General features: G+C 39.0%; 1 protein-coding gene across 2 annotated transcripts in view; it reads right to left on the reverse strand.

Moving 5' to 3' along the window:
• LOC124130222 (tyrosine-protein kinase SRK2-like) overlaps positions 1 to 24,082 on the reverse strand; it is a 106,702-nt gene that overhangs the window by 77,041 nt on the left and 5,579 nt on the right. Inside the window, exon 1 of one of the 2 annotated variants that reach the window (XM_048390727.1) lies at positions 15,333 to 15,544. The exons of the other annotated variant lie outside the window; for it this stretch is intronic. Within the exon in view, the coding sequence (XP_048246684.1) occupies positions 15,333 to 15,351 (19 nt within the window). The 5' untranslated portion in view covers positions 15,352 to 15,544. Of the gene's footprint in view, positions 1 to 15,332; positions 15,545 to 24,082 lie in introns of those variants that run through there. 2 annotated transcript variants of the gene reach the window in all.

The following is a 24,082-nucleotide window of genomic DNA, read 5'->3' on the forward strand; positions in this document are numbered from 1 at the left end:
TGTAATTTGGCCCCAGGTAAACTGATCAAAGGATGAAGAATTAGATTGCTGAATCAGATACATCCACACACTGAGTCAGCATGTCTGTGCAGAAGTTTGAACAAGAGTGCTTTGTTTTACTTGTGCTTAGGACAGCAAAGTAATGCAACAAAGTCTTAACACAGAAACAGGGCTGTTTTAATAGTCTACCATAGTATTTTTAACAGTCGACCATAGTTGGTTTGTTGGTTTGTTGGTTTGTTGGTTGGCTGGTTGGTTGGTTGGTTTGTTGTTTAACGCAGCACTCATCAATATTCCGGCCATATGAAGGTGATGTGAAATAATCGAGTCTGGACCAGACAATCCAGTGGTTAATATCATGAGCATCGATCCACGCAATTGGGATCGATGACATGCATCAACCAAGTCAGTGAGCATGACCACCCGATCCTGTTAGTTGCCTTTTACGACAAGCATAGTCACCTTTTACGGCAAGCATGGGTTGCTGAAGACCTATTCTACCCTGGAAATTTTCACGGGTCGTCGACCATAGTATGTTAAAAAGTCTTTGTGGATCTATCCTATGATAATAATAATAAAAAAAATTCCTTTGTAAAAAATAGATCCAGTTTAAGAATGATTCAGTGGAATGACAATCCCCTATTTGTTGTTATTTTAACTGACCATCATTAGGAACAAACTAGAAGATAGTGGACTACATGTACATATAATATTACATATTCTCTGGTTTCGGACTAGCCATGATATAAAACAGTCAGTCTCAGAATAGACATGATATATACCACTGTCACTTATGACTGTGTCAGTCTAAGACTAGACATGGTAAAACACTGTCACTGTGTCACTCAGACTAGCCATGTTATAAAACAGTCAGTCTAAATCTAGCCATGATATAAAAGGCAGTCTCAGATTTGCCATAATATAAAATACAGTCAGTCTCAGACTAGCCATAATATGAAATACAGTCAGTCTCAGACTAGCCATAATATAAAATACAGTCAGTCTCAGACTAGCCATAATATAAAATACAGTCAGTCTCAGACTAGCCATAATATGAAATACAGTCAGTCTCAGACTAGCCATAATATAAAATACAGTCAGTCTCAGACTAGCCATAATATAAAATACAGTCAGTCTCAGACTAGCCATAATATAAAATAGTCAGTGTCAGACTAGCCATAATATAAAATACAGTCAGTCTCAGACTAGCCATAATATGAAATACAGTCAGTCTCAGACTAGCCATAATATAAAATACAGTCAGTCTCAGACTAGCCATAATATGAAATACAGTCAGTCTCAGACTAACCATAATATGAAATACAGTCAGTCTTAGACTAGCCATAATATAAAATACAGCCAGTCTTAGTCCATTTAGATCATTGAGTGATGTTATGTTTAATGCAGCTTTCATTAATATCATCCATCAAATGTTTCATTGCTTCTACAAATCAGACAAGATACTTTTTGTATGTAATGGAAGTTTGCACTTAATAACTTCCCACCACTTAATAACTTTATTCACCGGATAAGAGAAAGCCTTGATCATGTTGAAAGTCTACAAATCTCTCCTGAAATAACGAGTCCTCATCCATCGTACAAGGCACAAATTGGTCTGTCTGGGTGAATGTATTATTACATTTATCCTTTTTGATGTTCTTCTAGAGCATATCAGGTTTGTATATCTAATAATGACTTAAAAGCATCACAAATAGATGAGGATGCTGGTAACTAAGACATTGAATAGAAATCCTTTAATCTCAAGGCTCACAGACAGAACGGACACCTACCTCATCTTGATTAAGAATGACCTGTTTAAACGTAACATAACAGATAACAAGGAGAAAATGAAGGAAAATGCTTCATCTCACAGACACATGTAAACCACTAAGCTACGCCATGTCCCATTAATTCAGGTGACCAAACATATTTTCCAAACAACTTATCACCAAAACACAGACACCTTCACCTGAATCCTTACTCACCCCATATAATGGACTTTTTTATCTTCTCTGGCAGACGGAGCTTCTTGGTCTTTGAAAAGTAAGACATGGCGATAAATTCAAAAGTCTTTCCTGCCTCGTAATAACGTAATCCACACAAATCAGTTTCTAACACACTCTGCACGGACGTTCAGAGTCTGATGTCACTTTTCAAAACACAAACTGTCTTGAGGGTATTAGTATATCATCCCCATCTGTTGATGAAAAAGCACCTCACTTTCCACACAGGTAAATTGTGTCACAATTAATCAACGTTATGACGTCAGAGATACTTCTTTTATATCACTGGTTTCCAACAGTATGCATTTGTTACAACTCGAACAACTTGCTCTGATGTTAATGGCCTCCCTCCAAGTCCAAACTTTAGCTTGCAGGGTTTCAGTTTATGGATTAATATTTCACCTGAGCTCTGGCAACTTGGTACAAAACCATTTCTCAAATCCGATCGACCATGTTTAATTAGGCTTCAAGGGATTCTACTCTCACCATCAGGTTTTGATTACTCATCAACTGTAAATAATGCAAACACAAGTAGGCCTGCACCCTGCAATCTATTGTTCTTCAGGTGTGGAAATCTGACAACCTCAACAAGTCTCAAATCACACAAGTATTGTTTCCTCAATAAAAATGGCACAACTTGTCACAACACGGCACGAAAAATCCAAATCGTTAACACTTTGGAAGAGGCTGAAGCAAATATTACTTGACTATGCAGTTTTGGGAGGAGTCGTCAGGAACGAACCGCCACGGCCGTCATTGAAACACAAATGAGAAAATCCTTCATCTCATGAATGAAGACGATGTTTGTGCTTCCTCACCGCACATAAAACTGTGGGAAATACATATATCCTTCAAATTGTAAAAAGTGTCTGTCTGGCGAGCACCTACGTCCTCGAGGGCCCCACTTCATTCAAAGGATGACCAGTGGTATTGCCAGTGGCTAGTACAGGCATGTCCATATAGGGGACAACCCAAACGTGGACAAATACCGGTGATTCCTCACAATCCAATTAAACTCTCCGTAAAATTACTCAAGTCCTCGAAATTGTGAGGGGGCCACCTGTTGCTATAAGGGTCTGGCTTGGGACAATGGTCCTCCATTCATCAGCACCTTGCCAGAGACTGTAGCTTCATGCGGATGGGACTGTCGATGTGGACAGCTTCCTCTCCCAGATTAAACATTTAACAATTACACACCTTAAACAAAGTAAATGTGTTAGAACAACAAGAGATTGTCCCTGCGCGGTTAGCGAGTGCACTATTGAGTACGCTAACTTGGCAAACGTGTACGGAGAGGCTGCACGGTGCGGAACTAATGCAGCATAAACATCCCCGTCTCAGTATCTCTTGTGTGGGGTTTAAATTCAAATATTAGAATTTCATTATTTGATGTCAAAAATACAACTTTTAACAACACTGTACACGCCTTGGAGACTCTGAATCTAGTCGACATATTTAGCTCTGTCATTAGAATCAGAAACAAAATTATATTTATATAAATTGACATAAATTTGTTTCAGAATACCCATCTGCATCTGCAATGAGAATCCATGAACATCTTCCGAGGAGTAAAATCAACACGTGAGGTCACTGAAGAGGTTGCCCCGGCCTGGGTTATCTTGGCAGTGAAAGATACTGTCAGAACACTCTCCTCGGTTCATGTCAACCCTATCTTGTATTACACAAACACACCTTGTAGCCTCCGCAAATGAAGCAGGAACACGAAGCTGGTCATCATTAAACGCTCTTTGTTGCCATTATTGGGTACGTCGTTGAACAAAAATTTGAGAAAAAGGGTCTTACATTTACTTCACGCAACAATGTTTGAAAATAGGTTCAATAAAAACAACATGACCGATTAATTACGGCAGGAAAGCCAAAGATAAACTTCATTTTCTCCTTGCCCTGAGGACACTGCACAGACCCATTCCCTGGGCAAATGTCAAATGTTTTCCCCACGCTGTGGTCTTCCCCAAAACAAATCTAATCTTCGACAGACTATCAGACAGGAATTACCCTACTACCAACAAAGGATGAACTTTTAAGAAAATTGTCAACTCATCATCAAGCATGTCATTACAGTAAGCGAAAGTTCTTAATTATCCGGTCCTATATCTGTTTGTTTGTTTGTTTGTTGTTTAACGCCGCACTCAGCAATATTCCAGCTATATGACGGCGGTCTGTAAATGAATCGAGTCTGGACCAGACAATCCAGTGATTAATATCATGAGCATCGATCCACGCAATTGGGATCGATGACATGTATCAACCAAGTCAGCGAGCCTGACCACTCGATCCCGCCTTTTACGACAAGCATAGTCGCCTTTTACGGCAAGTATAGGTTTCTGAAGACCTTTTCTACCCTGGAATCTTCACGGGTCTTCTATAGCTAACACATGATCCAAAATGCAAGCTACACAACCCCAGTGTTATGTTCCAACCCTCGCTAAACCCTTATCATCAACTTTCACTTGGAAAAATAAGGACAATATTGTCCGACAGATGCTCATATGTTTGCCCTACTTCCCAGCCCTACCCGAGACCTATCTCTAGGGACATGTTCCGCAGGTAAACAATTGCCTGTGGTGGTATTAATTGTTCCTCTATTGTCCGCCATGCCATCCTGACCCTCACTTCCTCATTTCAATACCTGTGCAAACAACCCGTGACAGAGGACACTTCAAACACTAGAATGTGTTTCTTTCAAATTCATGCAGCCTTCTGATCCCACTTACTGTCAAGGGCGACTGTCATTGTGCTGCGTTGTCAGAGCGGTTTGTATTGCGCTGACAATCGGCTTATAGGATGTAGCTGACACTGAGACGGCTAATGTGACATCATCGCTCGGGTGTTGGCCAGCCAGAGGTTTTACTATCAGCATCCAGTGGCCATCCATTCACCTGGCCATGTGACCAGTCATAATTAGAGGTGTAACGATACGGTGGGGCCGCGATACGATACGTATCTCAATACTATGGGTGCGATATGATATCATATCGCGATGCATATTCCGAAGCATAACCCGATGCTTATCCCAATTCTTTACTTATAGTTGATATTCTTTCTTTTTACAGGCAAGTCCAAACCCTGAATCATTTGTTTTTAAATATCAGAAATTGAAGACAGGATATTGTAGGGGTTCTAAATCGATGTACTGTATCATGGAATACTATATCGCCATATCGTTACACCGCTAGTCGTAATATGACAGGACAGTACATTTTTCAACCAAATCTGGTCAGGCGACACATATGACAAGTACCATAGAAATCTATCAAAATTGTAACCAGTGTTTGAAATAAGAAAGAAACAGCACCCTGCCTTCAGGGTCCAAATAATTTAGAAGCTGCAGGCCCTGGGTAAAATCCATAAGAAAATCTTACTAGTCCTTCCTGAATTAAACCTGTTTTGGACAAGCAGATTTACGTCCATTTTCAATTTTCTAAATATTGAAAAGCCACGAACTGTATTGTGATACTACATGGCAATACACTTGCAGATACACTGGCTTATGTTGAAAGGATTTCCAAATATTTCCTAAATATTCTAGCTTCAGTAGATTGCTTGGGTAATTAATTCAGACACAAATTCAGTTTGTTACATTTAAACATTTTGTGTCACAGACCGTGTAGAACCACTGTAACTTGGTCATTACAGACCGACTCACTTCATGATGAGATAGTATAATTGAGAGAGAGTTTAACACCTCATTAGCATTCTAGTCATGCCATGTCAGCCTAATGAGGGAGGAAAACTTGAACTAATGCATGTCTTAGACATCTACCACTTTTGTGAAACCCACAAGCTCGGGGAAAGATCCTTACCAATCCTCCTCAGGGCAAATCTCGATTCAACCCCACAATCTTAGGATCCTTGCACACTCAAGGGAAGCAATCCGAAACCCACTATGTTTTATGCCCGCATATGATACAAAATACAGGGAAAGGAGAAAAAAGTCCCCGAACAATAACTATTACTCCAGGGAATTTCAATCTATCTTCGACAGACCATTTTGACGCAGACTGATGTCAATTGCTATAGGCATGTGATTAAACAAATTGAGCCTGACAGCAAAAATCTTAACGAACCCTTTCACAAGAACTACACTCCTTTTCATGAGGGAGTTCTTCAAGACTTTCAATCAATTTGACGATGAAGTCATTACATTTCCCATTCAAACCTATGAATTTCCACCTTTTCCTTTATGATCATTCCCATTAAATTCCATAAGTTCCCATCCTCCAGCTCCACTAAATGCACCACTGACACAGCTTCATCCAAACCATGCCAGTCGGGTAGCGATGAAGTCCTTGGGGAGATATAAGATACATGGAAACTCATTCATGCTATCTGTAATTAGGAAAGGCTAAAATTAGAAAGTCTAAATCCATGCTAGCTTAAATTAAAGATGGCCGTTATCAGAACATGCACTCCCGATGAACCCTGTATCCCTATCATGGACAGTTCATGTTAATATCTTGGCATCGTGATATCGCATCACGTTACGAGTGTTGCACATAGAACTGTAATTCCTTTACAAACATGATTAGGCTATAATTACATTTGATGAAGATGGCAGCTTGGAGTGCACTTTGAAACTTCTTTTTATTCAACCGTAACACAAGGAATATTTTTATGTGAGCGTTCATCCATATAGATTGACATTATGCTGCACTCTGTCACATAACTCGGAACTATCATATAGAATATCATGTTACATTATTCCCATGAACCATTTAAGAAGATAAAGGTTACCCATGAATAGATCATATTGAATTTCTCCAGGTGTATAAGCAGGAGCACGAAGACCTATGAAAGCACGATAACAAACCTGTTACCTTATAACACATAAGTTCGGTTGCACGCCGAAGACCCGGATCGATTCCCGACATGGGTACATTGTGTGAAGCCCATTTCTGCTGTCCCCCGCCGTGATATTGCTGGAATATTGCTAAAAGCAGCTTAAAACCATACTCCCTCACTATAACACAAAAATCTTGTCCAATCCAATAGCCCCAGCCAAACATCATATGATTAAGGTACCAAGAGGAACCCAGGGTAGAATAGATCTTCAGCAACCCATGCTTGCCGTAAAAGGTGACTATGCTTGTCGTAAGAGGCGACTAATGAGAGCAAGTGGTCAGGCCCGCTGACTTGGTTGATGCATGTCATCGTATTCCAAGTGCGTGAATGGATGTTCATGATATCAATCATTGGATTGTCTGGGTCAGACTCGATTATTTACAGACCGCCGTCATATAGCTGGAATACTGCTGAATGCGGCGTTAAACAACAAACAAACAAACAAAACATTAACAAAACTGTTCCGGGCAACCTCAGCACAACTCAAGTGAGCAACAAAAAATAGATCCCTTACTCAAAATCACTGAGCCCATCAGAAACTAATCTCTGCTTGGAGTGAGTGAGTTGGGTTTAACACCGCTTTTAACATTATTCCAGTTATATCACGGCGTGTCAGCTTAATGTGGGAGGAAAGCCCGAAGTGATGCAGGTCTAAGACATTTACCACTTCGGTGAAACCCACGAGCACAGGTATGGTGCTGACAAACCTAGAAACATAATCAGGGCGAACCGGGATTCAAACCCACAATCATAGGTTTCTGGCGTGCCCAAGGGACGCAACTCTGCACAGCGAATTGCAGCACCTTAGACGACTGGGCCACCCGTGCCCCCATCTCTGCATGGAAGAGTCCAGAGACACAGGACACTTGACACACAACCTTGGCAATCACATTACACGTGAATGTGATAGAAGCTAAGTCGTCTGTGACATCAGGCACCACATTTGTTTGTTTGTTGTTTAATGCCGCACTCAGCAATATTCCAGCTATATGACAGCGGTCTGTAAATAACTGAGTCTGGACCAGACGGTTAAGTGGTTGACATCATGTGCATCGATCCACGCAATTGGGATACGATGACATGCATCAAGAAAGTCAGCGAGCCTGACCACCGATCCACTTATGACAAACATAGTCGTGACTTCCACGTGAAGAAACAGAAACAACACAACAAACTAAGATTAATATGTCTATGGCGATTAATAAGTCTATCTTGATTGATAAGTCTATGATGATCAATAAGTCTATGACAGTCATGATCCATCCTGATCCTTATGATCCCCCACCATCGTCTGCCATCTCTGCATCGTTCCACTGTATGCTTCCACACACGACACTGCCACGTACTGTCACTGTATTTGCTATGTTACAAAGCATCAGGGCTTGGTCATCAAATTACTGTGTATGACACCGAAATAGTAGCCATAAAAGCTTTCACAAGCACAACATACCACACTTGCATGTAAACTAGCCTGATACAAACCAGACCTGGCAGATTGTCCCCTCGTTAATAGCAGTCAGATTACATACTTGTCCAAGGTGAAATTACATACACGAGCGCCATTAGCGTGATCAATATCACGCTTGTTTCATCTTCATCATCGTTAGTTTCGCCCACAGTCTTCAGCAATCTTCGCAATTCAACTGACACCAAAATCACTGTCTGCTTACCTGATCACACAGTCTATCTTAGGGAGTAACAAGGCTCACATTACATCGTGTCTGGGAAACCATATGAGTGAGTGAGTGAGTGAGTGAGTGAGTGAGTGAGTGAGTAAGTGAGTGAGTGAGTGAGTGAGTGAGTGAGTTTTGCCTAACTACTCAAATGAAGTTAAAAAACATCCAATTAAAAACTATAAACTTCATTACCTTATATAAAATGAAAACATTAATCATGAATTAGGGCTGGCTAAAAAGATTGAAAAATGGGAATTATCATCAATGGGAAGAAACATCAACAATGATCGACATGATTGGTTGGTTGGTTGTTTTACACCGCATTCGGCAATATTCCAGTTATACAACGCTGATCTGTAAATAATCGAGTGTGGACCAGACAATCCAGTGACTGATATCATGAGCATCGATCCACGCAATTGGGATAGATAATATGCTTCAACAAAATCAGCAAGCCTGACCACCCGATCGCGTTAGTCACCTCTTACAACAAGCATAGTCACCTTTTACGGCAAGCATGGGTTGCTGAAGACCGATTCTACCCCGGATCTTCACGGGTCTGATTGACATGAAAGATGTGTCATCGATAAACAAGTTAAACTATTGTGATGAAATAAAGTTTGAATAGACCGAAGCAGGCTTTTTGCTGTTCTTTGCTGAAGGTGGAAAGCAACTGATTTTGTTATACCATAAATGTCCACAAAGTAATCCATGCAATAATGCGTCACCACTCACCATTTTGCTTAGCATTGGTGTGAAATATGTTTGTTTTCTCTTTCAGCTTTTTGCATATTTGCTCAAAGTTACTTCTCTGATATTAATTGACACTTGGTCGATAGCTAACGATTATCAACCTCTATGACCTATGATCCATATCGATAGCCAGCCCTAGTGATGGTAAACATGACCGGAGGCTGATATTACCTTGTCGAGGACACATTCAAGGTGCAAACTCAAGCACACTTCTCATATTTCAATTTTATCCATTTGTGTAGATTGACTTAAATTAGTCCCTGAAATAAAGTTATCTTATTTAAAAATATATATCTACAAAATAAAACAATTAAAATCACAGAGCAATCCTTAATTTCAATAAGGCAATCTAGACTTGCCAAATCATTCTAGACTTCAGTTGGACTCCTTTTTTTAATTTATCTCTAGGTTTGTGGAGACAGGCTTTCTACAGCTGACCTAACAGATGAGGCTAACCAGCAGTAGGATTATAGCCAGATAAGAACTGTTAAGGCAAACTGTCAATGGTCTTATACCCAGATGTCAACTGCACAGGATAACTGACAGTGGTCTTATACTCAGATGCCAACTGCACAGGATAACTGTCAGTGGTCTTATACCCAGATGCCAACTGCACAGGATAACTGACAGTGGTCTTATACCCAGATGTCAACTGCACAGGATAACTGACAGTGGTCTTATACCCAGTTGTCAACTGCACAGGATAACTGACAGTGGTCTTATACCCAGATGTCAACTGCACAGGATAACTGACAGTGGCCTTATACCCTGATGCCAACTGCACAGAAAAACAGGCAGTGGTCTTATACCCAGATGTCAACTGCACAGGATAACTAACAGTGGTCTTAAACCCAGATGTCAACTGCACAGGATAACTAACAGTGGTCTTATACACAGATGCCATGTTCGAAACTTAGGCCTGCGGCAGGTAGATTTATATCATTTTGAGCCATAGTTTGAAATGTGTATGGGTCCTTATGCCCTGCAGTAAATCTACATGTCAATGTATTTGTCACACTAAGCTGCAGTCTTTTTAAATTAGAGCCTGAAGAGTTTGTCATGGCCTGCAGCTTCTGATGAGGGTCCTGATGGCAGCCAGACAATTTTTTTAATCTAAAACACTGCCCAGATGCCAGCAGCTGAAGGTAGCCAACAGTGGTCTTATTCACAGATGCCAGTGGTATTATACTGCGATCAATGTATTAGTTGCCCAGGGTGTGAACCAAGTCAGAGACCATGTGGACCATCTACTTCAAGCTAACTGAAATACTTTGTATAAATGATGTTACACATATTAATACTCTTCTGATATATATCACCACCTATTCACATATCACTTATCCCTATATCATCTCCTATTCATATGTCACCACTTATATATCATCACCTATTCATATCACTTGTCCATATATCATCTACTATTCATATATCATCACTTATCCATATATCATCTCCTATTCATTTCTTATCACATATTCATATATCATCTACTATTCATATATCATCTACTATTCATATCTTATCACTTATCCATATATCATCTCCTATTCATATCTTATCACTTATCCATATATCATCTCCAATCATATCTTATCACTTATCCATATATCATCTACTATTCATATATCATCGACTATTCATATATCATCTACTATTCATATATCATCTACTATTCATATATCATCACTTATCCATATATCATCTCCTATTCACATCTTATAATTTATTCATATATCATCTCCTATTCATATCTTATCACATATTCAAATATCATCTACTATTCATATATCATCTACTATTCATATCTTATCACTTATCCATATATCATCTCCTATTCATATCTTATCACTTATCCATATATCATCTCCTATTCATATCTTATCACTTATCCATATATCATCTACTATTCATATATCATCACTTATCCATATATCATCTCCTATTCATATCTTATCACTTACTCATATATCATCTATTCATATCTTATCACATATTCATATATCATCTACTATTCATATATCATCTACTATTCATATCTTATCACTTATCCATATATCATCTCCTATTCATATCTTATCACTTATCCATATATCATCTACTATTCACATCTTATCACTTATCCATATATCATCTCCTATTCATATCTTATCACTTATCCATATATCATTTCCTATTCATTTTTTCATCACTTATTCATATATCATATATCATCTATTCACAATTCATCATCTTTTCACAATTCATCCCCTATTCATATCACCTATTCACACATCTCCTATTTGCATATCATCAAATATTTATAACATTAACAACCTACATATTTGCTCTACAGTGAAATGGCACTGTCTGTGTTGCATGACAATTCAAGATACCATCAATTCAGCATCCACAGACTTTTCCGCTGTTCATGACATCAAGGTTTATTGAATACAGATAGGAAATGTTTGCATCGTTAATCATTTTCCCAGGAAGACAAATACAGCCACATTTTGGCTGTCATTAATCAGGTCTTATCCATCGTCCCCATCATCAAACATACACTACAACTTTATTGGTCTCCAAATTTACCGTTTGTGGGAATCAAACAGATAACCTGCTTTGTGTTACTAAATCACAATGGACTGGCTGGTAGGACAATATGACATGTCTATCCTACTGTCAACAATGATAATACACTGTATGTTGTACCCCAGTTCTTTATCAGATTTATTGTGTGGCCATTTCAGACATGTAAATATCAGGCCACTCAACAGCAGAACTTGGAGCTATAGCCTGAGTCACACGGAAATATCCAAATTTATAGATCCACTTGCTGAGACCCTCAAGTTCAGATCCATGTGTGGAAAGCAACATGACCAGACCCTCATGTTTCAGATGCAGGTGTTCAGACCTTCACATTCAGACCAACCTGTTTAGACCCACATGTTCAGACCCTCACATTCAGACCCACATGTCCATACCCTCACATTTCAGATGCAGGTGTTCAGACCTTCACATTCAGACCAACCTGTTTAGACCCACATGTTCAGACCCTCACATTCAGACCTACATGTCCAGACCTTCACATTCAGACCAACCTGTTAAGATCCACATGTTCAGACCAACCTGTTTAGACCCACATGTTCAGACCCTCACATTCAGATCGTGTTCAGACCCTCACATTCAGACCAACATGTTAAGACCCACATGTTCAGACCCTAATTCAGATTCAGGTGTTCAGACCCTCACATTCAGACCAACCTGTTTAGACCCACATGTTCAGACCCTCACATTTAGATGCAGGTGTTTAGACCCTCACATTCAGACCAACCTGTTCAGACCCTCACATTCAGACCTACCTGTTTAGACCCACATGTTCAGACCCTCACATTCAGATCGTGTTCAGACCATCACATTCAGATCGTGTTCAGACCCTCACATTCAGACCTACCTGTTTAGACCCACATGTTCAGACCCTCACATTCAGATCGTGTTCAGACCCTCACATTCAGATCGTGTTCAGACCCTCACATTCAGACCTACGTGTGGAGACCAACATGTCCAGACCCTCACGTTTCAGATCCATGTGTTCAGACCCACGTGTTCAGATCCTCATGGTTAGAAACACATATTTGTTTGCTTTATGACGGTGGTCTGTAAATAATCCAGTCTGGACCAGACAATCCAGTGGTTGATATCATCAGCATCGATCTACACAATTGGGATACACAATAATGCATCAACGGAGTCGGTGAGCCTGACCACCCGATCCCGTTACTGGGCAATGAGTTGCTGTATACCTATTCTAAGAAAAGTAACACTCAGAATTATGAAAATATACCATTCATCAGCATGATCAGAAAAAAAGAAAAATCAAACATATTTTTTCAAGTGAAAACAATAATTTCCAGAACATCAAGCAAACAAGTTTTCTTTTTCTTTAAAACCCACCTTTCCCATGACATCAGGATAGATTATTTTTATTAATAACTTCCATCAACCAGAATGTCACATCCAATTCTGCACCTCATATCTGGCTACTGACTGTCAGTGTAAACTGTCCATTATCCAAGAGTGACAGAGCGAGAAGCAATTCCTTTTTTTCACAGGATTTAAAAAAAATTAAATCAACTTTGCATCATATCCCAGCAGGACCACCAACAATAGTGTCCACATTTTTTTAAAACACCTCTTATGGTAATCTTAGACACATAATAGCATGAACCACCTTGAAGGGGTCATTGTCCTGGTAGGGTATCACCGACCATGACGACACAGTGACACAATCACCTGACCAGCCGGGGAGAACTATGTCAGTGGCATCGAACAAAAACCTGTAGACAAGATCACATAGAACTTGCTGAAAGCAACAGGAGTGAGTGAGTGAGTATGGTTTTACACACTTTTAGCAGTATTCCAGCAATATCATGGCGGGGGGGACACCAGAAATGGGCTTCACACATTGTACCCATGTCGGGAATCGAACCCGGGTCTTTGGCGTGACGAGCGAACGCTTTAACCACTAGGCTACCCAACCGCCCTGAAAGCAGCAGGAAATGGGAAGATGACAAAGTGTGAGCATTTTATTGTACAGGCCTCAAAGTTGCAACTAATGCAACCTAAATTTCAAATTGTCTGCTGTCGAAAACTCAGAGGTAGCCAAATGACTACCTTGAAAATATCTTGTGGCGATTAAATTCTATTGCTACACATATGTAGACACAAAAATAAATAACAGCTGATCGTGAAAAACATGTCTGCTAATAATTGTACTCGCAAATAATTTCTCTTAAAGAATACAATGAACCGAAATACATAAATATTAATGTAATTAGTATTTTATTTTAGCTGACAATGCTCATTGGATAAGCAAGGATATACCTATATGATCTAGAAACATAAACTGCATCATTGTTCGAGTCACAAATAACAAAAATCAAGTACAGTTTCCACTAACATACAATTCCAAGACTAGTGCTATGACTTGTACATATTATAATAGTTATCTGATAAAATACAATTTCAAATGCTTTTGGCTACCTACAATATTGGCTTGATTTTTTTATTTTACTTAAATACTTGTAGCCATATGGCTACTTGGTAAAAATATAAACTTTGAGGCCTGTGGTATGCTACACAAAATAAGTTAATGACCTCTCGATTCTTTCATATTACTATGGTTAATGTGTCATGGCAAAAACTACTCAAAATAAGTTTAGGACCACCTGATTCTTTCATATAAATATAGTTAATGTGTCATGGCAAAAACTACTCAAAATAAGTTTAGAACCACCTGATTCTTTCATATAAATACAGTTAATGTGTCCTGGCATGATTAAATATAGTAATATGAAATAATCGGGTAGTCCTTATCTTCTTTGAGTTGCATAATTGTTAGTCTCCTTTCACAGCAATAATTGTGTGTTTTGAACAGGTGACAAAAAGATTATCCCGTCTCCTGAACATGGTGCTGAGACATCCTGGGTAAAACAACACAGTTAAATATTGTAAATTCATGACAAACATGAGCCCCACAAGTACTATGAGGATAATCACAAGTAGCTGGCTACCTTCAGGCAATTACAGCTGGCAGAGAAGAGAAGCTAATCAGAACACTCCCCACACCGGCTACTTCAAAGAACACATCATATTAATAAATCATGTCATGATGGACAATACCATATTTTGATGGAAAATAACTGTTTCTCAGCAACAACCTGAACGACAAGAAACTGAAAATGTCACCTTAAGCATGTCTTTGTAGCAAGTTTGTATTTTTCAAATTGTCATAGCCCACATACACAAACACACAAAAGTTCACGTGAAAAATTCATAAAAATAACCAATACAAGAAAAAGACAATTATAACAAGCTTATTGTTCTATCAACAGTAAACAGCTCATCTTACCAACTCATATCCATAAGCTGAAGTCACTTCAACATAGGGCTGATGAAAAGCAAGAGTTCAAAACATGGCATGTAAAACACTAATGTTTTGCCTATTAAGATCAAAACAGCTTAACAAAGAAAATACTTCATCAACAGAGAAACTGCTTACCACACCAAATGGCAGCCATATATCCATTGACGTGAGCTCAAGACGAGAGCTTACAATACGCCAGAGTACATCCTTCACTTGACAGTGGGTGTTTGACAAGCGAGGTAACCCAAACCATAGCCGATGCTGATGCTGACGCTGACGCTAGCCTCGTAACGCTCTCTACTGCGTATTCCCAGTATTGTGATCCAATCAATACAGAAAGAGTCAATCAACTCTCAATTGCATAACCACAGCTGTATGGCTGGATAATGAATTGTCCGGACAAAACACGCATTAATATCAGCCTCACGCTACTTTCAAATTCAGGTGAGCATTGTGAACTCTGCAGATCGATTTTACCCCATAGTGCTACTCATTTTAATATACAAGGACTTTCTGAAACTTTAAACATTCGCAGTGGCACTGAATCGATAAATGGTTACATGTGGGCATTAATTTATTCAAATTTAAATTTTTATTCCCAATATGTCATTATTGGAAAAGGTGGGATAATACCTGCATTAATTAAGGTGTTAATTGCAGGTATTGTTATTCAGGTGTGAAAGTTACAGCATGGTTCTTGTCCTGTATTCATTGAAAATGACACTTGATTGATTTGTGAATTTTAATCAAGGAAATTGAAACCCTACTTTCAGTCGTCTTAATAGCTGTCATCAATGCATTCATATTCTTTCGATCAATTGTTAACCGGAATTCTCCAAGCAAAATTGGCGACGCCACCCAGGACATATTCGGCGTGTATTTGCATGACAAAATAAATGATTCATTTAAGGTGAGTGATTGATCAAATTTCTGTAATAACTTGCAATAGTTTCATTCTGAATCACCAACTTAGGCGCACAAACTAAAAACAAACTCATGAAACGTTAATGAAAGGATAACACATTTGAAATCTCCAACTGTGAAATTGATCCCCTGTTACGCGACACATTTCGAAGGACAAGAATTTGACAACTTGTACAACATTTATTTAAGATTATATAATCAGCAGTTTCTTTAAGAGGCATTTAATTCATACTTTTTATAAAAATGCCGCCTAACTACCATTTTCCATAACACCGTCATAATTAACCACTAATAATTCCTGAATTGTCATAATGAACACGAATCAATTCGTAATGAGCGAGCAAATTACTGCTACGTGTTGCTGTACAATGGGCAGACTACAAGTCTTTCTAGTGAGTAATTTCTGTTTCATAATTACCAATGAAACATGGACACACACCCAGATAATCAGCGTGACTATTACTGCATGCAGAATAACTTAATAGAATTGATGTTTTTTACAAAGCAAGCGCAACAGTACTCCCATTCAATGATGTGAAATTAGTTCACGGTTTTGTCATATCATCAATCGATGAGTGTTATCACACCTTGTTAAACTTCCATATCCAATACAAACTGTCAGGATTAAAAGTCTCAATTATCATCATTATACAATTCCAAGTACACACTTTCAAAATCAAGATCTGTTGACTGGCAAAAACATTTGTAGTAACGGTATAGTTTGTAAAATTAGAAAAAAATGGCAAGTATGCGACACCTGTTATTACTGGCTTGTTAAAAATAGGATTAGTCAATTGAACAATCAATTAATGATATTACAAAAACTTGTTGTCAGTCGTCCGGAAAACAGTTTTAATGGGCCAGCTGTCTCTCCGACTACTGTAATCGATGACTTCCTAAAGTCTATCTCCCATTTTCAGACATAAAACTAAATAATTAACCAAAAAAAATAATCAGTGCTCATCACAAACATCCTAGATAGTTCCGCATGAACTGAGAACATATGATAACGATCTGTTTACATATTTCCTTTATCGAAACTCAACTTGAAAACAACTGGGTTAAACTCTGTGTGTCATCCACTCCAGAGATAACAGCCATAATACCCCACTTAACGATTCCCATGAGAACATCGTCCCGGCACATAGCATCCCCTCCTTCCATAATAGCCATTGTTACGCTCACCATTAAGTTGAATTTACCTTTCAAGCACATACATTTCAAACAATTACACTAATACGGCACAATTCTATACCCGACCTAACGCTGAGGAGGGGGAACGTCATTCACAGGAGCATTACTGATAAACCCTTCAACCAAACATTAAAGAAACGAAGATAATTTGAGTCACGCCGTGATACGGCTCCATCCGACTCCATCCGACGTCATCCTCCCCATCTCCGTACTGCTATGATCGTGATCCGACCATGCTGGAAGTAACAACCTACATTATCGCAGTCAGCGATGTTGCAAGTATTTATTTCCATGAATCAATAGGATATCATAGGGGGCGCTGCTCGACTCTGTAGCAGGCCTATCCTTCGTTATTGGTAATTTTGGCTCAAAAAGCCAAAAGACAACCCCTGACTTGAGGAGGTACCATGTGGTCGGTTTATTACGCTTTTTGAGAAATCTGCGTATGAAAGTATTGATTTCATCATATTGATTGGCTTTTTTGTATTTTTATGACCAATATTGCCACACAATATTTTGGTAGGGACTGGACTGGAATTATTGATAGAGTAATCATTCTATGACGTGGAAAGTCATGGATCAGAAGAAATCATTGAAAGGTTGTTCAGTGTATATGCATATATTCATGTAATCATAACATCATTGCCATGGTTCTGAGAATAGAGTTCAGACTATAACATTCAAATTTTTTTTATACTCTGATATGGTCTAATCTGAGAAATTTAGTCACTTTCATGTCAAATATTAACATCTAAATTCTAAATATACACTTGAAAAAATATTAAGCATCACTGAATATTAATACGATGGCCATTTGTTTAAATCATATCCTATTGATTTTCAGATGAGACAAAGTTGTTTTTGTTTACAAAGTGACATACTTAAACAAAGAAACTGAAACTGATTACCTGATGACAGGTTTTGTAACTGTTCCATCATGTTAATGGTATTACTATGGAAGGCTATATATCAACATCATGAAACAGATGGAAATGGAGAATGGACAGTCTCCTACTTCTTACCCAGCTTTCACTAAGCTTTCTTAGCACTAAGATTTTCGGAAAGATGTCATTGGAAAAAGATCTTACCAAAGTCTATTCTCGAAGCTGTCTTAGCTCTAGGATTGTCCTAAAGTTGTCGAGGCGAAAAAGATCTTAGCCAAGTCTATTTTTGAAGCTGTCTTAGCAATGGGATTGTCCTAAAGGAGTCGTAGTAAAAAAGATCTTAGCCAAGTCTATTCTCAAAGTTACCTTAAGTATACGACAAAAATTAAGATGTCTTAGGTGTGAGTGAGTTGGGTTTAATGCTGCTTTTAACTGTATTCCAGTTATATCGCAGCGTGTCAGCTTAATGTAGGAGGAAAGTTCGAAGTGATGCAGGTCTCAAACATTTACCACTTCGGTGAAACCCACAAGCATGGGTATGATGCTAATAAACCTAGAAACATAATCGGGGGCGAACCGGGATTCGAACCCACAATCATAGGTTTCTGGCATGTCCAAGGGACGCAACTCTGCACAGCGAATCGCGGCGCCTTAGACGACTGGGCCACCCGTGCCCCCGACCTGTCTTAGGAGCCTACAACAGGTAAGATGGTGGACAACAGACAGCGTGGGTCTACTGTATCCTTTCTGACTACAAAACCAAGTGTTTTCCTCTTGCCCTTACAAAACATGAACAACAGATCCAAGCAAATACCACAAACATCCCATTTACAGATGACTTGTGCCTAACCATGCTAACAGCGAGTCAATAACAGATGATAGCATTACGATGCCAATTATGTCTAAATGGACAGCATGCTGTTTGAAAAACATTTACCGTAATCACGGCAATTGCCATGACAAAAGGAGACGCTTATTAAAACCATATGCAAGTCACATGTGTTTTCAGATTACATGTCGATCAAACCAAAACGTTTCCAGTTACAGCCCCATGGCAATTATATATCCTTCCTGTTGTGTCCCTACAATCACTGGATTGTCTGGTACAGACTCGATTATTTACAGCCGCCGCCATATAGCTGGAATATTGCCGAGTGCGGCGTTAAACAACAAACAAACAAAAAACCATATTATGCTCATATTCCTTGTCCTGGTAGATGTTTCCGTGTAAAAACATGCGAGGTCCTACAAAGTGACAGTTAACAGCAGGATGCTCACAAGATATCAAAGGAAATCCCTGACAAATCGATCACGTCATTGGGGACCCCCCTCCCCCAGCTTATTTTTTTTACCTCCATCACAATGAACTCATTGTCATAGCTAAAAATCGTCAGAAGGCTACGCTGTGATAGGTTTACGAAAGCTTCAAGAATAGCTCTTACGGCAATTGTAACTTAGGTTGTAAGTCGGTAAGCTTTGTCTCAGCTGAGACAGCTTTGTGAATAGGCCACCAGGTGTATACTTGGCTTTAAAACTTGGAGAAGGTTCGTGGGTATTTTAGGCAATCAGAAAGAGGCTTCTTCTGGTGAAAGTCACATCTTTTCACGGCTATGTTTTTTTTAAATGCTGAAAGACCCATCTCCGAAACAAGATCTTCTTGTATTAAAAGTCTGATCTTTCTGTAGAGGTACTACACACTGAGGCTTGCTTCAGCTGCCAGCAACACTGCACTCCATGGCAACAATGACGATGCTCCACCTTCACTCTGATAAGATGTTCCTAACAACCTATGATCGTTGTACGAAGCAACTTAATTGATTGGGTGGCTTTGTTGAAGCGGGTCATCGTTTGTTTGTTGTTTAACACTCAGCAATATTCCAGCTATATCATGACGGTCTGTATATAACCAAGTCTGGACCAGACAATCCAGTGACTGACATCATGAGCATCGATCCAAGCAATCCAAAAGTCAACGAGCCTGATCACCCTATCCCGTTAGTCGCCTCTTACGACAAGCATAGTCACCTTTTACGACAAGCATAGATTGCTGAAGACCTATTCTCTACCCGGATCTTCACAGGTCGTGAGTCATCGTTTCCCACCAGCAAATGGATCGTTACTGATACTTTTAACAACTGGATTGTCTAGTCCAGGTGCAATTATTTATATTTACAGGACATGGTCATATTGCTGAGTGCTGCATCAAACAGCACACAATGAAACAAATCTGGCATGATGTTCAAAGTAAGCTCAGAAATAATAACAACAACAATAATAATAATAATGGCTGCGTGTAGAGGGGGCAAGGGCCCTGAGTTGATGATGAGCCTAACCATCCTGACTGTGCCAGGATCACCCAAACCCTCTTTGCTGCATTTTTTGTTATTGTATTTAGACATAAGATCATCAAACACATGTCATTTTGTCACAGCCATCATTCTTTGTCATGCGAGTAAATATTTACTGCCTAAATCATTTTCTTGTCCTTCGAAAGTTGATTATGAGTTCTCACTGTGTGTCTGTATAACAGGGGCGGTCGGGTAGCCTAGTGGTTAAAGCGTTCGCTCGTCACGCGAAGACCTGGGTTTGATTCCCGACATGGGTACAATGTGTGAAGCCCATTTCTGGTGTCCCCCGCCGTGATATTGCTGGAATATTGCTAAAAGCGGCGTAAAACCAAACTCACTCACTCACTCACTCACTCACTCACTCACTGTATATAACAACCCATAACTCCTCAAACACTCAACTAAACATATAACACACATATAATACACTTCTTGCAAAATATATAAAAACTATCCTACGTAAAAAACAAACATCCATATTGGCATGCTTAGTATATAAATGGACCATTAATCAGCAAAACGTTATTTCCAGGAAATCAACATCAACATTCTCCATGCCATCCCTCCACCGAGACGAGGAGTCCGGTTTCAAAGCCGAAAAAATGAGCTTGTGTAATTGAGTAAAACCTTCGTTATTCTCCCTAGTTTTTGCCCTGGTCGTAAGCCAGGAAAAGACTGGGAAACGACATCACAATAAACCTAATCTTCAGATTGTTTCAACTTGGGAGATACCACTTCTATGAAAACATGTATTTGTTGACAGAGCAAACAGAGATTTTCTCCTGTTACAGTTGGGATTTACCTCCATCCATGCTTATATTTCCATAGGATACCGCACTGTGTACGACACCAGACAGGCTTGTGATTCTTGACCTTATCAAATCAAACCTTTGCACCACGTGGAACCTAGGGGTGACTATTGGTCTGGAAATCACTATTGCGATAACTATTGCTATTGAAAGAGACTATTGCGATAACTATTGACATTGCAAGCAACTATTGCAATAAATTTCAATAGTTTTCAGTGTATCATTTTAGATGGATTTAAGAGTTGAATTAAACCTTGGAACTGAAGTTTCCTTTGAATGTGATAACCATAACAACAAATAAAAAGTAAAGTTTGAGATATGACTGATCAGCGGTAGAAACTAACATTTTTAGGCCACTAGTCCTTATAATGATAACATACAGCAAAACCCTTAAAATTGGCAAATTTCTACTAGTCCTTATGATACCTTAACTATTGGGCAGATTGACAAGGACTACAGGACTAGTGCCAATTTATAACGCTGGTGATTTGTTTTTTTCATAATCCTAATAATTTAAGAAAAAGAAACTACCACATTACCATGTGTAAATTACCACCACTCATGATCAAAAGAAAAACAAATTTGAACAGCACTGCATCTATTTTAATGATATGGTAAATACAATCGAAACTATCCATATTCCTAACTGATATCGATACTATTGATTGGAGGGGCGGTCGGGTAGCCTAGTGGTTAAAACGTTCGCTCGTCACGCCAAAGACCCGGGTTCGATTCCCGACTTGGGTACAATGTGTGAAGCCCATTTCTGGTGTCCCCCGCTGTGATATTGCTGGAACATTGCTAAAAGCGGCGTAAAACCATACTCACTCACTCACTCACTTTTACAATCGATTTATTGACTTAAGTGCTTACCGATAGCAATATATTGATAATTCTATTTATTATGACACTCATCTGATTCCTTCCCTGCATACACATGTATATGGAGGAATATATACTGTATTCGACGTAATAAGCACCACGCTCTAATAAGCACCCACGGCGATATTTGCTAATATATTGGTTATCGAACAATCCCAATTAGCACCCCTTCCGATTGATCAGTGTACACAAGACTTATTTATTCGTGTATAGTACGCGCTCGTGTGTTATATGCACCCTTAATTATAAGGGCAATTAAATTCTGGAAAATATATCTGTCATGTATGATACTTTTCTTTTGTATCATTTCAGGCTGTCAGAATAAACCATGACATTTACGATCTTTCAACTCGGTCTTTTTTCTCACTAAAATAATATTCAAATAAGAGCCCCCTTTTTCTAATTTTGTGAGCGCCCTGGGCGCTTATTACGTCGAATACGGTACCGAGATATACACCTCTCTCCTTCCCCTTGGGAGAACTGGTTTCACTGTCAATGTTTAAGATATATTTATTCACGAGAGTCTACTTGCAGATGTAAATCAACCTTAATTCACTATATGTTTGCCTATTGGGTCAGATGTCTTCAGTAATTTAGCAGTCCAGATTGTTTGGAGGTTAAGCTCAGATTCCAACCTTCACATGATATGATTAATTGATGTTCAAAATGTGGAATTTCAAAAGTTATAGAGGAGTAATCACTATTGTACTAGAAGAAAATAAGTTAAATAGGATTTATTTTGCCTCTATAAATACACACTCTGTTAGAAAATTAACATGGTTTTAACTATAAAATCATATTAAAAAAATCTATATGAGAACCACTTAAGCTCTTCTACTTTTTCATTCTTAATCCTCTTAATATCACAAGTGACCTTTTACTTGGCTTGTTATCTGTTTTGTAAAAATAAAGAACAAAGTACCGCAATCCCCTGACATTACCTTCTAACCAAGCAACATACTTCACATTACATAAAGTTGGAACGAACAGAAAACAAACCCAGATACATTTACAGCCGACATTCCAACATAGTCCAAATAAACATCAACACATTCCATCATACCATAAACATAATGAAGATCTTCCACAATTTCTTCATTACTCGTAACAAGGCAGACAATAATTACAACCAACACCGACTCCCAAGAAGAAATCTGGAGGGGTACACCATTGATGATGGCAAAGCCACAGGTAGGAGAGCATCAATCAACAGCACCAGCAAGGGGGGGGGGGGGGGGGGACGAGGAAGGGAGTGAGGGGGAGGGGGATGAGAGTGAGGAGGACGGCATGAGGTAGGCTCCCACTCCCAACTTCCTGTGAGGTAAGTTTGAAGTCATCTCCGTCTCCCGATAATTTGCCTTCCCTGTGTTTCTGACAAGGTGGAATACACAAGCCTGCTTCCCCATGCCAAGAATGACATTTTTGTTTCTTCTACGAAGTAATCCCACATGCTGGCCTTGTGCATGTAAGTGATTGAAAACACAGAATGTGAATACACGGTAGGCACTCGTCCAACCTTCCACACAATCCGGGAGCACGGATACGCTTTTGTAAACATTTCTCTAAGGAACATATGAACGAATTCAGGAATAGAACAGATTTCTTTTCGGCTGTGGATAAAAATATCCCATTTTTCTTGGCACAAAGTTGTAAAGAATGGAGATGTTATAAAAAAAAAAGGCACGAATTTCATTTCAAGACTTTCAAACAGATTTTCACTTGTTGGTTTTTATATGGACTTTTTAAAGACAATTCAGGTGAAATGTGACATAAGAAATCAGTTTGTCATTCTTCTAGATGGGTATAAGAGTCTAATAATCAGAAAAATAACATATTTTTTGCCT

This window comes from Haliotis rufescens, unplaced genomic scaffold, assembly GCF_023055435.1.
Source record: "Haliotis rufescens isolate VD_foot unplaced genomic scaffold, xgHalRufe1.0.p SCAF_9, whole genome shotgun sequence".
Classification (NCBI taxonomy): domain Eukaryota; kingdom Metazoa; phylum Mollusca; class Gastropoda; order Lepetellida; family Haliotidae; genus Haliotis; species Haliotis rufescens.